This window comes from Piliocolobus tephrosceles, chromosome 8 (genome assembly GCF_002776525.5).
Source record: "Piliocolobus tephrosceles isolate RC106 chromosome 8, ASM277652v3, whole genome shotgun sequence".
Lineage (NCBI taxonomy): Eukaryota > Metazoa > Chordata > Mammalia > Primates > Cercopithecidae > Piliocolobus > Piliocolobus tephrosceles.
Window position 1 is genome coordinate 64,563,068 of NC_045441.1, and position 17,519 is coordinate 64,580,586.

At 38.2% G+C, this 17,519-nt stretch overlaps 1 protein-coding gene across 1 annotated transcript in view; it reads left to right on the top strand.

Moving 5' to 3' along the window:
- Positions 1-17,519, top strand: part of CRPPA (CDP-L-ribitol pyrophosphorylase A) — a 339,038-nt gene that overhangs the window by 22,720 nt on the left and 298,799 nt on the right. Inside the window, exon 3 of the mRNA XM_023215905.1 lies at positions 16,651-16,800. Coding sequence (XP_023071673.1) covers positions 16,651-16,800 — 150 coding nt within the window. The remainder of the gene's footprint in view (positions 1-16,650; positions 16,801-17,519) is intronic.

The following is a 17,519-nucleotide window of genomic DNA, read 5'->3' on the forward strand; positions in this document are numbered from 1 at the left end:
CCATGGGTCAGTCACGTGTCACATGTGCTGATCACTTGATCATGTGTCATGACTCAATCACGTGTCAGTCATGTGTTGGATGCATTTCAGTCGTATAAATTGTGACAGTCATGTGTCAAACGTGTCAGATGTTAATCATGTCAGGTCAATCACGTGTCATGTCAGTCACGTGTCACACATGTTGGTCACATGTCAGTCATTGGTTAAGCGTTGGTCACGTTTCACCCATGTGTTGATCATATGCCACTGTGTCAATAGTGTCACTTCAACCTGTTGGTCATGTTTGTCATGTTTCAATCACGTGTCGTGTTGGTGACATGTCAATCATGCTATTGCATCACGGTCACGTCTGTCAGTCACGTGATTGGGTGATCATGTGTCGGTCACGTATGAGTCATGTTGGGCACGTGCCAATCACGTGTGATGGTCACTTGCCAGTCGTGTCAGTCACGTGTCAGTCATGTGTCAATGAAGCACTGGTATTGCCTCAGACACGTGTCAAACACAATCATGTGTTGTGTCAATCATGTGAATCACCTGTCACGTGTTGATCATGTCAATGTGTCGGTCATGTGTCATACTTGATCATGTGACGATCACTTGTAGATCGTCTCGATAACTCAGATGTCATGTTGGTCATGTGTGGATCATGTGTCAGTTGCATCATTCACGTATCACAATGTGTCATGCCAGTCATGTCAATCATGTGTCATATCAGTAGTGCATCATTTGGTCACGTGTCAATCATGTCCTGGTCACACGGTCACGTGTCACGTGTTGATTACATGATCATGTGTCAGTCACATGTTAGTCACGTGTTGGTCAGGTGGTAGTTTGTCACGTGTAAGTCACATCTCAAACGTGTCAGTCATGTGTGAATTATCTGCCAGTTGTGTTGGTCACGTGTCAAACACGCTTTAGTCAAGCTTTGGTCATGTGTCACATGTTGATCATTTGTGATCAAAGTGATCACATGTTGATAGTCTGTATTACATATCGGTCTCATGTTAAGCATGTGCCAATTATGTGCTGATCACATCAGTGATGTTAGTCACATGCCAATCATGTCAATTGCATCAGTCACGTGTCTCAAATGTGTTGGCCATGTGTTGATCATGTATCACGTGTCAGTTATGTTAGTCACTGTTTCACTGTTATGTCTGACAGTAACATGTCAGGTACATGTAAGTTATTTTCACACACCTGTCACGTGTTACATGTCACTTGTCAGACACGTCACCTGTCACATGTATCTCACTTCTCAGTCACATTGGTCACGTGTTAGTCACATTTCGATTGTCATGTTGATTGTGTTCATGTCACATGTTCATGTGTTGGTCATGTCTGTTACATGTCAGCCACAAGTCACATGTCTGTCATGTCATACGTGTCATATGTGCCAGTCATGTCACGTGTCACATGTGTTACGTGTTGGTCATGTCACATGTGTCTATCACGTGTTAGTTACATGTCATGTGTCACACTTGTCTCCCTCGTGTCTCCTGTTGGTCATATTTCATGCACATGTCAGTTACATATTTGTATCACATACGTGTCAGTTGTGTCACACGTCCATCACATTTTGATAACATGTCAGTCATGTGTTATTTATGTGTCGGTAATGTGTCAGACATGTCTCTGATCTGTCAGTTACGTGTCTACTTATTTCACACGTGTCTTCCATGTCGCGTGTTTTTGTTCCATGTGTCCCACGTGTTGCACATTTCTTATAGCAGTTGTTTTGCACATGTGTTCCAGTTCAGCAATGTCACCAGTGTCACATGTCTTTCGTATCGCATGTCATTGTGTTACACGTCACATTTGTCTTTTTTCACATGTGTCATGTTTTTTGTCACATCACACATGCTTTTAGTCTCATCTCATGTCTTCTGTTACGTTTGTCACATATGTATAGCATGTATTCCCTCACACATGCCACGTGTCTTCAGTTACAGGCATGTTACATGTGTCTTCCTTCACATGTATGTCCCATGTTTTGTCACATGTATGTCATACATATGTATTCCATCACACTTACATCACAGTTTTCTCTATGCACTCATTGACTGGTGGGTATCTGGGCTGGTTCCATATTTTTGCAGTTGCAAGTTGTACTGCTACGTATGTGCATGTGCAAGTATCGTTTTCATATAATGACTTTTTCTCAGACTAGATACCCAGTAGTGGGATAGCTGGATCGAATGTTAGTTCGACTTTGTTTTTTAAGGAATCTCCTCACTATACCGTTTTCCATAGTGGTTGTGCTACTTTACTTTCTCATTGGCAGTGTAGAAGCATTCTGGTTTTACCGCATCCACACCAACATCTTTTTTTTGAGGTTTCGGGTTTGGTCATTCTTGCAGGAGTAAGGTGTTATCACATTGTGGTTTTGATTTTTATTTCCCTGATCAGTTGGTAGATTTTTGAACTCTGCATTTGGAAATGTGATATTAAGTAGGATTCACCATGGCTAATAATCACTTATATCCGTCTATTGTGATCAATATACTTCTGGTCAGAGTTTATTCATGTGTGGGGGTAAGATAATGGTTTTTCCTGGTTTCTGCATGGGAATCAGACAATGTTTTTTTTTCCTGGCTTATTGGATACCATAGCATTGTCTCCTAGAGAAACTTTGATACTGGTTTAAATCCTAGATCTAAAGAAGTTTTACTTGTGAGAAAGCAGTGAGTTCTGATTCGTGAAGAAATCCAGGTTTATTTCGATGAAGGGTAAATTGCCTGGAGCAAGGACTGACTTATTCTCTGGAGTGCTATGGGAATGAGGTGAAACTTGATCTATTTTTGATACTAAATAACTACTATGTGAAAAAGCTTTGCTTTGCTTTAGTGATTTCAAATTACCCACTTCTGTGTTTCTGTTCTATGAATTACCTTCAAAGGAAGTTGGGGAAAGGGTAGGTCAAAGACAGATGAGTATTTCTATGCTTTAACATGAAATTCCCAATCATATTATAATTAGGGTAAATGGTACTATTGAAATCTTAGGAATTTATAGGCAGCGTGTAAAACAAAGTCCTCTCTATTCTTTTTTGCTGCATATCCACTTTTAGTGGTGTACTACAGTAATATGAATAGAGATTTTTCTAAGATACCTCTATTTCTATATTGGGCAAATTGTATCAGTTCAATTTGTCAGAAGGAGATTGGAAGTATTTTATGATTAAAAATGTGAAATATTCAATCTTATAATTCCCAACGATTAGCTTTGGAGATGCCATTCTGCAAACACTGATTAAACTTTTCAATAAAGACAACTTGCCTAATTAAAATCATAATTATATGGTTGGAGGATTTCTGTTGTACATTGTTATAATTAGCTAGAATGTAGTTGCCTGAGGAGAAATGCATGTTAGTGCCTGCTGTATGGATGCATCATAGTATTATACAATAAAGCAAACAGTAGAGGTGGGGTTTATTATTCTACATTTTATGATTTGTATCAATGATTTCCATGCAGTGACATGTGGAAATATGGTGATAGATTAGCTTGAGAGACAAGTAATCACTGAGGTTGGTGCTGAACTGTTAAGCTTCCACTCAGGGCCTAATACTAATAGTTGAGGAGACATTTGTACTTGATAACTTGGGAATGATGCCTCCTACAACAAGCTTCCCAGGTAGCTGTGCCTTGCAGGCCACTAACCAGCTTGTTTATACTTGTCATAATTTTAATACTTTGAATTTCAGAAAAATCACAAAATTGAGGATTCATTGCATGTTCGTTTGTGAACAGAGGTCTCTTACATGAAGACAGCTGTGGAATATACGCCTTTTAACATTAGCATTTTCTGTATCTGTTTATAGCAGATGGCAAGGCAAGTGATGGAGTCAGCCAAGAAGTTATTTTTACTTGTGATCTCTTTTCATGGGCCTTTAGTTTAAGATGCCTGAAGCTTTTTGTCACCTTGTGCTTTGATCTCTCTTCTTGTTGTACTACTTTCCCATCTGATATTCTGGCTTTCACAGACAGGAACCTAGTAATTTGTGGAATATACTAATCTGCCATAATTTTATCTGAAATATTGATGGTTTCTGCTCTTGAAGCTAGTGTTTGGTAATCAAGATGGGAACCCATGAATACACATTCTGAATTTTAAAAAAACTACTGAAGAACTTTGGATACCTCTGTGTCTACTACTGGTGTAATTAGATCATCACCAGTCACATTGAAACTATCTGCTCCCAAGTCTTATCTAATCCCCCCAATGAATAAACATTACCCAAACTTTGTTTTTCTCGTTGTCTTGCTTTTCTCTTTAGTTGTGTAACATCTTTTCCTAAAGAATGTTTTGGCTATGTTTATATGATTTTTAAACATGCTTGGCATATATTTTGACAGCATAGTTACTTTGCACAGTATATTTGGGGAAATGTATTCATATAAGTCTACGCAGCTATAGTTTGTTCATAATCACTACTGTATATGCCATAATTCATTTTACAGATGGTGGGCATTTGTTTTCTCAAGTTTTTGCTGATGTAAACATTACTAGTATGGACATTATTATATATCTTGTGCCCATGTGCAGGGATTTCTCTACAGTTCTGACATATGTAGGTTATCAGTTTTACTAGATGATGCCAAATTATTTTCCAAACTTGTCTTGAATTATACTCATCAGTAATGTATAACAAGTTCAAGTTGCCCTAGTCCTCACCACTACTTGATATAGTTAGACTTTCCTCCAATGTATTTACTGGAAAATGCTTTCTCTTTGTGGTTTAAATTTAGCGTTTTGTTAATAGGTTGGGCATCTTGTTATATTTATGGGCTTTAAATATTATTGAAATGCCTGTGTAAGAATTTACCCTATTTTTATTTTTAAGCTTTTGACTTCTAGGAGTTACATATTCTGGATGCTAATACCTTGGCCAGTGTGTGCTGTGTTTTATAACTGTTTTCTTCCATCTGGAATAATTAAAGTCACAAGGTGTTGTTATAAATAAGCATTTTTTATCTTAATATACTTAAAATCACTAATGTCTTCATTAATGGTTTTTGTTTTTGCCTGGTTTAACAAGTTTTTTCTTACACTGAAGTCATGAAGATATTCACCATTTAAAAAAAAATGTATTATAGTTTTGAATTTTACATTGCCATCTCTTTCTGGAGTTTACAGATTGAGTAAGGGTTGATTTCACTTTTGTCTTTTGCTACAAAGGTAACTCTTTGCCTAGCACCACTTGTTGAATAATTATCCCCTTCTCCACTGACCTGCACTGCCACTTCTGTCATATATTGAATTTCTATGTAAGCATGGGTCTGTTGGGACTCTCTTCCATGCTGTTGGTCTGCTTTTGTACCCTGTCTTAGTTACTATTGAGACAGCTCTCTAATGACTTTTCATACTGCTAGATCAAGTCCCTTTCCCTACTGTTCTTAAGTATACTTCTTAAACCACTTCTGTTGTTTAATTTTCTTATATTAATATTGCTATGTATATATGCATTCTAAATTATTAGGTAATTTTTAATGTTTCCTAAGAAATAGTTTGTTCAATCACTTATCCATCCAGCAAGTATTTGAGAACCACTTCAGGAAGTTAGAGGCTCCCACCTTGCTCTGGAACTCAGGACTCTCCACCCCCAATATTTTGCATTACTGTATCTTATAGTTGTTGCCTTGCTAATCTATCATGTTCATGAGACTTTAAGATCCTTGACAAAAGCAATTCTATCTTATTTGTTGAAATCCTTAAAACAGGATTCTTTCTTTATACATAGTACAAAAAAAGTGGTCAAGAAATGTTTAAAGAAGTACAAGAATACTTTTTAGAGAAAAGATGGAGTAATTAAGAGATTCTTACTTGGAGTATCCAGGTGGAAAGAGAATATTGTGAGCCTGTCTGCTTTTCACTGTTTTTTGGGTAGGGGAGGAGGCTGAGTGTATGAGAGGGTGTTTGAATTTTTATTTAAACTATATAATTCTTTAAAAGTCATAAAAATGAGTGAATATAGTATTGAGAAACTATTAGGAAGTTTTCATACTAGGAACTGAGGTTAAAATATCAAAAGCAATTTATTAATGGCTTATGTTCATCAAGTGACTGAAATGTGGGAAATGAGTTCATAGTGTATTTGTAGCACTTTAGGGTCTAATAACTGGTCTTTGGAAGGAATGCATCTACCCTCTCCCTCTCACCGAAACTGAACCCTTTCAGAGCAAGGATTGCATTTTGCACATTCCTCATTATGTGGAGCATAGTGCTTAGAATATAGTTGTTGAGCTCTTTCAGAGAATGTAAATCTATCATATGAACTAGATAGCTGTGTGAAAGCAGGACAAAAGCATGAAGAATCTAAGGCTACTGTTTGCCCATGCGCTCTACTGAGATGGATGTTTTCTGCATGGGTGATGATATATTGTGGATTTTTCTGGATGATTTCACAATATTCTGCCATTTTGTCAGGCTGACATTTCTATTTTTGTTTGGGAAACCGCCACCACATAACTATTACTCTGTAAGGGTATGATGACTATTGAGACAACTTAGTGTGAATTGTTGGATTGGAAGTTTTGACATGTGGAGGCTTTCCTCATAAAATATTATAGTACTACAGCTGGAGGGGCCTGAAGTAAAATACCTGGTCAAAATTTTTCATTTCATAGAAAAGAATATTAATTAAGCAGAGATGAACTTGTTCCAAATAACACAGTTATTAAGTGGCATGAATGAGACTTGCATTATTGTTCATACACTACAAATACAGGGTGCTTCTATCAAGTGAGATAGGTGTCTTAGTGAGGGAATGGAATTTGGTTTGACCTCATCTTGAAATTTCTTCAGATGCTGCTGCTGTGTAAAATATCGTGAAGACATATGTGTATTACCAAGTGACAGTTTGACTTCTTTGTGTGGCCTGATCAGTATCTCTAAGACCTACAACACTGATTCACTAACGTAACCCTTATTTACTGAGTGCATGCTATGTATGAGGCACTTTTCTAGGTGCTGGAGAGACAGCAGCCATGGAGTGAACATTCTAGGGCACTGCTGTCCAGTAAAACATTCTGCAGTGATGGAAATAGTCTAACTCCACTGTCTAGTACTTAAGCTACTAGTCACATGTGGCTATTGAGTACTTAAAATGCTCCTAGTGGAAATGAGGAACTGAATTTTTTAACATCATTTACGTTGAATTAAGTAGAAGGAACTTGACTAGTTATTTGAGATGGAAAGCTCTTGGAAGATTTTGAACAGAAGAGAGACATGATACAACTCATCATGAACAGGTTTGTTCTATTGCTTTGTGAAGAATAGGCTGTGGAAGGACAAGAGTGAAGGAGATACCAATTGGGAGGCTCTTGGAGTAATCTCAGAGGGAGGATGGGTGGCTTAGACATGGATAGTGGAGACAGAAGTGGCAGATCTGGAATACTTTGAAGCTGACAGAGACGGGATTACTGATGGACTGAATTATGAGAGTGGGGGAGAAATCAAGGACAGCATTCAAGATTTTGGGCAAGAATAACTAGAAGAATAGAGTTAATGTTTGCATAGATGGCCGTCTGTAGGAGCAGGTTTGGAGGCTGTGGAGTGGGTAAAACCAAAACTTTGAGTTCAATTTGTTGCAGTTGAGGTATGCATTTTGAACTAAGTGGAAATGTTAAACAGACATTTGGAAGTGCAAATCCAGAATTCAAAAGAATTCTGGGCTGGATTATAGGTTTGGAAGTTTTCATGTAGATGGTGTTTAAAGTCATGGGACTTTATGTGGTTATTAATAGAATGAGTGTAGATAGTATTACATAAAATTTATAGGAGGCCATTGACTTGCACTAGGTTCCTGGACTAAGCCTAACAGACCAAACCAATAGAAAGTTTAACTATAATAGTTGAGCATTAGTTAATTACAGGAGGACCTGTAACCAATTAAGCTGTAACCTATGAAGTCATCTTTACACAGCACTTCCATTTCCTGTAAATGCTGTCAGATTATGTTATTGGAGTTCTCCAAAACTGCTCCAGTTTGGAGGGCTATGCGATTCACAAGTCATTTTTGTTTTGCTGGTTTTGTTTGCTCAAGCTCGATTAAAATGCAAACTTCTGTAAGTTTTTTACCATTTAACGACAGAGAGGTGTGAGGATGCAGCTCTGGAATATTTTACCATTTACAGTCTGAGAAAGTAAGGACCTAGGAGTTAGTGTGGGCAGATGAGAGGGTGTGGTTGAGAATGATTTCTGAAAACTAAGTGAACAAACACTCAAGAAGACTAAGAACTATTAATTGGATTTGGCAACGTGGGGGTCATTGGTGACATTGGTTAAATGTATTCTTGTGGTGGTGTGGTGATAACGGCCTGATTGAAATAGATTCCAGAAAGCATAGGAAGACAAATTGGAGATGTGCTCTTATACAGATAATTCAGAGTTGGGCTTTATACTTGTGTGAAGAAACTTGTTATTAGCTAGAAGAAGATATATATTAAAAGAATTGATTTAATGATGGCAGAAGTTATGGCATACTTATATATTAATGAGCATAATTAAATGGAAGACTGGAAATTGAGGAGGCAGGACAGAAAGAATACTAAATGTGGAGAAGTATTTGAGAGGGAATGGGTAAAAGTAGCTAAGTAGTGACATTGGCCATTAGAAACCAGGACTTTTTTTTTGGAGTTTTTGTAGTAACTTCTGAACATCTTCATTAAATTTACTCTTAAGTGGTCTTCTCAATGCTTTTGTGAGTGAATTTTTAAAATTTCATTTTTGGGTTGTTGTATTTCTATATACTAGCAATAAACTGATTTTTTTTTTTTTTTTTTTTGTATACTAAGCTTGTTCTCTGTATCCTTGCTGACAACTTCTTCTAATAGTTAGAAGACACTTCATTGGTGTCTTGTATATAAGGATCACGCTATCTGCAAATAGAGATAGCTTTACTTCTTTTGGATAGCTTTTTACATTTTCTTGCCTAATTATCCTAGCTAGGACTCCCATTACAATGTTTACTGGAAATGGCAATGGTGGATTTCCTTGCTTACTCTTGATCATAAAGGGAAAACACTCTATTTTACCAGTAAGCATGATCTTAACTGTAGATTTTTCACAGACACTCTTTTTCAGGTTGAACAAGATCTCTTCTATTTCTAATTTTTGTGCTTTTGTCACAAAGGGGTGCTGGATTTTGTCAGATGAGTTCTATGCACCTGTTGACATGTTCATGTGTTTGTCCTTTATTCTATTAACATGGTGTATTACATTGATTATATATTTTTTTGATACGTTGAACCAACCTGGTATTCCTGGGATAAATCCCACTTGGTCATGGTGTATAATGCTTTTTTATATGTTGCTGAATTGGGTTTGTAAGTATCTTGTTGATATTTTTTGCATCTGTTTTTGCATTGTTTACAAACCAGTATCCCTAACTGGCTTTCTTTTCTTGTGCTGTCTTTGTTTTGGTATTAGGATAACACTGGTCTTACAGAATGAGTTGGGAAGCATTCTCTATTTTTTTGGAAAAGTTTGAGAAATTAGTATTAACTGTTCTTTAAATTTTTGGCACAACCAGTGGAGCCTTCTGGATCTTGGCTTTTCTTTGTGAAAAGTTTCTAAATTACTAATTCAATTTCCTTTTTATAGGTCCATTCAGACTTTCTATTATCAAGTTAATTTTGGCTAATTGTCTTTCTAGGAATTTGTTCATTTTATCACTTTTCTAATTTGTTGGAATACAGTTTGTGGTTTGTATTCCTTTTTATTTCTCTGAGATTGATAGAAATGTCACTACTTTCCGATTTTACTAATTTGCATTTTTTTCGTTCAAACGTTGTGAACTGTTTTTGTTGGTTTGAGATGGAGTCTTGCTCTGTTGCCCAGGCTGGAGTGCAGTGGCGCCATCTCGGCTCACTGCATCCGCTGCCTCTTGGGTTCAAGTGATTCCCCTGCCTCACCCTCCTGTGTAACGGGGATTACAACCATGCACCACCATGCCTGCCTAATTTTTTGTATTTTTTAATAGAGAGAGGATTTCACCATGTTGGCTAGGCTGGTCTCAAACTCCTGACTTCAAGTTACCCACATTCCTTGGCCTTCTAAAGTGCTGGGATTACAGGCATGAGCCACCATGCCCAGCCGCAACTGTTATTTTATAAAAGAACCATATTTGGCTTTTTTTTCTTTTTCTATTCTCTAATTTATTTCTTTTGTTTACTCTTTGTCTGTTTTAATTTTATTTCTTTTTCCCCCCATTGTCTTAAGGTGAAAAATTACACTTGTCTAGAATCTTTTTATATAGGCATTCACAGTTACACATTTTTCTCTTTTTTTTTTTTTGAGGCGGAGTCTCGCTCTGTCGCCCGGACTGGAGTGCAGTGGCCGGATCTCAGCTCACTGCAAGCTCTGCCTCCCGGGTTTATGCCATTCTCCTGCCTCAGCCTACGGAGTAGCTGGGACTACAGGCGCCCGCCACCTCGCCCGGCTAGTTTTTGTATTTTTAGTAGAGACGGGGTTTCACCGTGTTAGCCAGGATGGTCTCGATCTCCTGACGTCGTGATCCGCCCGTCTCGGCCTCCCAAAGTGCTGGGATTACAGGCTTGAGCCACCGCGCCCGGCCTAGTTACACATTTTTCTCAAAGGGCTGCTTTAACTGTATCCCATAACTTCATATTGTTTGTGTTTTCATTGAAAAGTATTTTCAAGTTTGCTAGTGGTTTCTTTGACTAATTTTTTTTTTTTTTTTTTTTTTTTTTAGTATTGTTCATTTTCCACATACTTTAAATTCCCAGCTTTGACTGGGCATGGTTGCTCATGCCAGCACTTGGGTACTCCAAGGCAGGCAGATTGCTGGAAACCAGAAGTTTGAGACCAGCCTGAGCAACATGGTGAAACCCTGTCTCTATCAAATATTAGCTAGGTGGGGTGGCATATGCCTCTAATCCCCGCTACATGGGAGGCTGAGACTGGCAGGTTGCTTGAGCCCAGGAAGCTGAAGCAGTAGTGAGCGGTGATTGTGCCACTGTACTCCAGCCTGGGGGGACAGAGCAAGACCCTGCCTCCCCCACCGCCAAAGAAAGAAAAGAATAAATAAGTTTCCAACTTTGTGTCTAATTTTATTCTTTTCTAAGAGACTATACTTGGTATGATTTTGATCCTCTTAAAACTTGTTTTATGATGCAGCATATGGTCTGTTCTAGAGAATGTTCCATGTGCACTTGAAATAGGTATTCTGCTGTTGTTGAGTGGTATGTTCAATAGATGTCTGTTAGGCTTATTTGGTTTATAGCATTTTTCAAGTCTTTTGTTTCCATGTTGATCTGCCTAGTTCCAGCCACGATCGAAAGTAGAATATTGATGTTTGTAACTATTGTTGGATTGTTTATGTCTTCAGCTTTGTTCGCTTTTGCTTGTATTTTGGACATCTTTTAAATTCAACCTATTTGTGTCTTTGAATCATAGTTGTCTCTTGTAGACAGTTGGACAATTGTTGCCTTTTGATCTATTCGTTTTAATATATAATTAGATTTGTCTACTAGCTTACTTTTTTCATATGTCTCTTATTGCCTTCTTTTGTAGTAAGTGAATATTTTTACTGTAATACTTTAATTCCTTTATATTCTCTAATTTTTTTAAGTTAGTGGTTGCTCTAGGGCCTACAGTATACATGCAAACATTTATTTGCTTCAGAATGTACTACCTTAATTCCAGTGAGATATTTAAAAATTACATGGCTCTACTATTTTCCTTTTTTATACTGTTATTATGCATATTATATCTATGTAAGAAACCCAACAATCCATTATATTTTTTGCCATTGAAAGTAATGGTAAAAGCTGCAATTACTTTTGCACCAACCTAATAATTATTTATTTTTTGCTGTCTTTAGAAGATGAAAGGTAAGCAAGTGTGTGTGTGTGTGTGTGTGTGTGTGTGTGTGTATGTGTGTGTGTATGTACTTTTTTAAATTTTAAATTAAAACAAATTTTTTGAGATAGTCTCTATTGCCCAGGCTGGAGTGCAGTGGCATGATCTCAGCTCACTGTAACCTCTGCTTCCTGGGTTCAAGTGATTCTCCTGCCACACCCTTCCAAGTAGCTGGGACTACAGGCATTCACCACCACACCCTGCTAATTTTTGTATTTTTAGTAGAGTCAGGGATCCCCCATGTTGGCCAGACTGGTCTCAAACTCCTTACCTCAAGTGATTTGCCCGCCTCTCCTTCCCAGAGTGCTGGGATTACAGGTGTGAGCCACTGTACCCGGCTGCAAGTATGTATTTATAGAGATTGTTGTATTAACTTCCTTGCCTGTCATTTTTAATTAATTTGTTACTGTGGGTACAAGTTGCCATCTGGTGTCATTTCCTTAATCCAGTACACCTTTATTCCTATCCACTTCCTTTTTGCCGTTTTCATCAAATATACAGTTCAGTATGTTATAGACTAATCAGTTAATTATGTATCTATTGTTTAATATAATTTATACAGATAGGAGGCAAGGAAATACTGGGTAGAAGAAGGCTGTTCCCTGGAAAAGGCCCCATCCTCAAGCCTGGAAACTCATGGTCCTAAATGGGAACAGACTTTCCTGTTTTCACACCCAAATGTTGCCTTTTGCCCTGCCACACCCTCCCTATCCTGTACCCACATAAGCCCCAAACCCCAGGCTCCATGAGAAGAAGAGCAGATAGACAGAAGAGCAGCAGAATGGCAGAATGGTGCAGCAGAGAAGGAGAGAAGAGAAAGCATCTGAACGTTGAGAGGAGTTCAGCTGGGGATGGTGGGAGAGAAGATTGACTGCTGGATAGCCAAACTGCAGGGGAAGATCATCTTCCCACCCCATCCCCCTTTTAGCTTCCCATCCATCCTACTGAGAGCCACCTCCACCGCTCAATAAAACCCCCACGTTCACCATCCTTCAAGTTCATGTTTCATCTGATTCTTCCTGGACGCTGGACAAGTACCTGGATACCAGGAGGGCACTGAGCTGGTTAACACTTAAGCTGTCTGTGGACGACAGAGCTAAAAGAGCACTGTAATATGAATGCTCACTGGGGCTTTGGGAGTCATGGGTACCCACCCCTAGATGCTACTGTGGGGCTGGAGCCCAAAAGCACTTGCTTTGGCTATTGCACCTGCCCATCTGGGTGCTCCCCATCCCATAAGGGGTTTGAGTGTGTGGCAGCCAAACAGGTGAGCCTGTTTCAGGTCCTGTGAGGGGGGTCAGGGAACTCTCACATTCCATAATTGCTTTTAAAAACAGTATATAAAGAAAAATCTTTTATACTTTTATATAATGTCTTTTATACTTACATTATCTTTACTGGTACACTTTGTTTTTTAATGTGAATTAGAATTGCTGTCTTGGGTTGATTTCCTTCAGGCTGAACATTTGTTGCTATTTTTTTCTAAGATGAATCTGTTAGCAAAGATTTCTGTGTTTCTGTGGAAGTGTTTTCATTTTGCTTTCATGTGTGAAATATTGGTTTTGCTGGATATGAGATATTTTTACTTTTAGTGACTATTACCCCACTGCCTTCTAACTTTTATTGTTTCTGGTAAGTCACTTGTTAATATTGATGTTCTCTTACTAATCATTTTTCTTGAGCTACTTTCAAGATTTTTTCCTTGACTTTGGTTTTCAGCACTTTCACTATGATGTGTGTAGATGTAGATTTTTTTTTCTGATTTTTCTACTTTGGAGTTCTTTGAGCTTCTTGAAGACTAATTTTTCCTTTATTTTGGGAGGTTACCAGTCATTTTCTTGAATTTTTTTTTTTTTCCTGCTTCTTTCTCGTCTTTCCTTTTGGTACTCCCAATACAAACTTGTTGTGTACTGAATGGTGTCCTTTATTCTGAGGCTCTGTTCATTTATCTTCATCTTTTTTTCTCAGTTGTTTGGATTATATTACCTCTATTGATCTAAGTGTAAGTTCATTGATTCCTCTCCAGTTCAAGCTTGTCACTGAGCTCCTTTATAAATGTTCATTAGAGTTATACTTTTCAATTCCAGAATTTCTATATTTTTAAACTGCTTAACATTAGCGATATTGTCATACCTTGCCTTACTACTTTTAAGTGTAATTTCCTCTAGTTCTTTGAACATATTTATAGTAGCTGATTCTGATTTGAGGTCTTTATATGCTAAGTTTGATATATGGGCAGGGCCTTCTCATAGGCAGTTCCTCTTGCCTGCCTTTCCCCTCCCACCCCATTCTTGGAGGATATCACTTTCCTATTTGGATGCATGACTTGTTTGCTTATTTGTTTATGACTTGGCTGGCCTATTTTAGTGATGTCTTTTACTTTCACAGGGAAAAGCTTCTGATATTGCTTTTTCAGAGGGTGGACACTTGAGTATTATATAGTCATCCTGCAATGATAGTGGTTTCAGCAGGGCTCTCTTTGACTGTCTCCTTCCCTGATCTCTATTATATTGTCTGCCTTTGATATCTCACCTAGCTGTTAAGCTTCACTCATTGTGTGCTAATGATCACCTTTATTTTTGATAATGCCTTGGGCATATATCCCTTGTAGTCTCAGTTAAATTCTAGCCCCTTTGCAGGGGTAGTTTTTGAGGCCAGTATTTAAGGTTTGTTCCTAATCCCAGGAGAGCTTTTGTTAGCTGTGTTTTCCCCTGGCTTTCACTGGTAAACTGGCTGTCTGACAGTTTAGCTTTTTGCGCTCATGTATCTCCAGCATTCTTTTAATTGCTTACCATGACGATCTCTTTTGAGAGTACACTTAGGTTTGAATTTCCAAATAAAGTGAGTTCCCTTTGGGAGCGCTTCATAGCTCTCTACTCTCACATCCTTTGTCTTCTACTTGTGAAAAATCACCACATCACTGCTTTGAAACTGTGGGTGGGCACAGTGCACTAATTTTTTGGGAGTAAAATCCCTACTCTGACCTACAGAGGGGCAGTAGAAGACTCTAGTCTTTTATTTCCCCGGTATGAAAATTGCCATATGTGTGAGCTGGAAGAAGACTGATCAGGGCCCCAGTATTCTGGGGCATGGGTGGGAACTATATGAAAGAGGTGGGCCTCAGCCTCGTGGGCCACACTTGCATAGATTTTAGCCTCTGTGCCATAGTGTTGAGGGGCATAGGAAATGCTGGCAGTCTGCCCTTCATACTGGGAACTTGGGGTGAGGAGGCCCTATCTTTTTAGCCATACATACCCTTGAGTATCCATTACACTGAGCTGGCTGGGGGATAGAAGAAGAAATGGGTCATGGCTCGAATACCACAGTCTGTTCTTACCAAAATTTAGTAGATTTTCTCAAGTAAATGTTTCTTCATTTGCTGAATATCCTTAGGATAATTTTCAGAGGCTTTTAATGGTTCTTAAAATACTTTTTGCTAGTTTCAATGAGGAGAGAGTCTGCAGAGCCCCTTGCGTTGGCATTTTGGATGTCTCATGTTCTCTTAAGCATTTTTTAACTTCATGCCCTGGTATAGAATTCCAAAAATATACATAGTTTCAGCGGAATCTTTTTTCTTAAAGCAGCATACATGTTTGTGTGTACACGCATTTCCTTCCTGTCTTACCTTCTAGCCCTACTGATAGGTATTGAGCTTGACCAGTTGACCTACCCTTCACCTACTTGGATACTGCTTCCTCTTTGTCACCCTGTGTCCTCATTTTTGCTTTTATGGTTAGGTTCCAAATTTCTACTTGAGGCACTGGAAGGGGTGACACATTTTATAAACTGTCTATTTGGCTCATACATTCACTTTGATTTTCAGCCAATTCCTTGGCTTTTGCAAACCATTGTGTGGACTATCTATCTTATTAAGATGTTGGTCTCATCAAGAAGACACTTGTTTTATTTGTGCACTAATTTCATATGCTGCAATCCCCATGTAGCAATTGTGTGGAAGAAAGGATGTTTTGGAGATCATATAAGGTTTGGTTAACTGCCCACCATTGAACTGTGTTTTAAAGCAGTTTCACTTAAGGCAGTTGTTTTGGTAATGGCCTTCAAAACTGTATTACAATGAGACTCCATTAAAGATAAAGGGAAAAACTGTCAGACATGAAGTGTCTCTTCTAAAGTTCAGATGCAACTATTAATAAGACAGCTTTCATCATAGCAATTGAAGTCAATGGGTATTGCCTGAGGAAGCATTGCATGGAGACTGTGTTTGAAAGGAACTGTTTTTCCTCATGAATTAAAGCAAGACACAAATTAGAGCAACCCACATTGTTTGGATTGTTGAGTCTCATCTAGGGGATCTTGAAGAACTTGTTTATTTCCTTAAGTATCTGATATGTAAATCTCCTGAGGGTATATTAATATTAATTTGCAATCCATGTCAATTATTTCATGATAGTCTTTCTCTGCTTCCTTCATCTTCAGGGAATACCCAGTTGGATCTTAGCATCTTTGTTTTTAGTGTTGACCTCGATGGCCTGTGATCAGAAGGATTTTGAACCTATAATGAAGAAAAATTTCACCTTAATGTATGCAACTGTAATGCTAGAAAATTGGTTTTTTTTTTTTTTTTTTTTTTTAACTGAAATAACCATTTGTGAACCAATCACACTTATTCAGATGTTTTCTTAGGGTAACTTGTTGAAGGTATGAATAAGATCTCTCAAAAGTGAGGTACTGAATTCAGAACTTCACTTTAAAATAGCTTGTAGGTGAAATAATATATTCTTTGCCTGTTTGTTCTTTAGGCAGCAGGAGCCATTCGACCTCTTGTATCTACTGTCATCAGTCCATCTGCTGATGGTTGCTTAGACCACTCGCTAGAACGTGCCAGACACAGAGCAAGTGAAATGCCCCAAGCTTTTCTATTTGATGTGATTTATGAAGCATATCAGCAGGTAAGAATTCGGGCTTTTTGAATAAGCTGCTGTTATGTTGGGTTCCCCAAACAACCTCCCTATTTGGAAAATTTCCAGAACTCATTGTACTGAGTGTATAGTTATACTCAAGGCTAAGACTCATTAACAATGAATTATTAAGGGTATACAGCTGATCAGAAGAGAGAGACACAGGCAGAATCTTGAGGAATCCATTTGCAGGCTTCTAGATACTCTCTTCCCTCCCTCTCCTGAAGGATCATGCAAAGCACACTTTTTTTCCAGCAATGAAAATGCAGCAAATTGTGTGTGACATTTATGCTCGCCTGTTGGAGACACAGTGCCCAGGGTGTTGGATTGGTCATGTGGATATCCTCTGCTTGGCACATACAAAAATTCCAGATTTCGAGAAGGAAAGTTGGTGTTCAGCATAAATCATATTGTTGATACCTACAGTCTAGGCAGGCACAGTGACTTACCCTTATCAGTTAATTCTCAGATGCTGGCTGAGGGCCTGTCTTATAAGCCAGTCTTTTTAAGAACAGCAGTCTCAGATGTACTATGGTAAGTTATCTATACAGCTCCTTAGACATTTTGTTAATCAAAATTTTAGTTAAAAGTAAGTAACTTAAAAATCAAGTATTTTCATTAAGATTACTGGATTGCTTCCGGTTTTCATGTTTTGGAAATACTGCTGTACTTACACATAATTTTACTGTCATTTGTTTGCCCATTTGAGT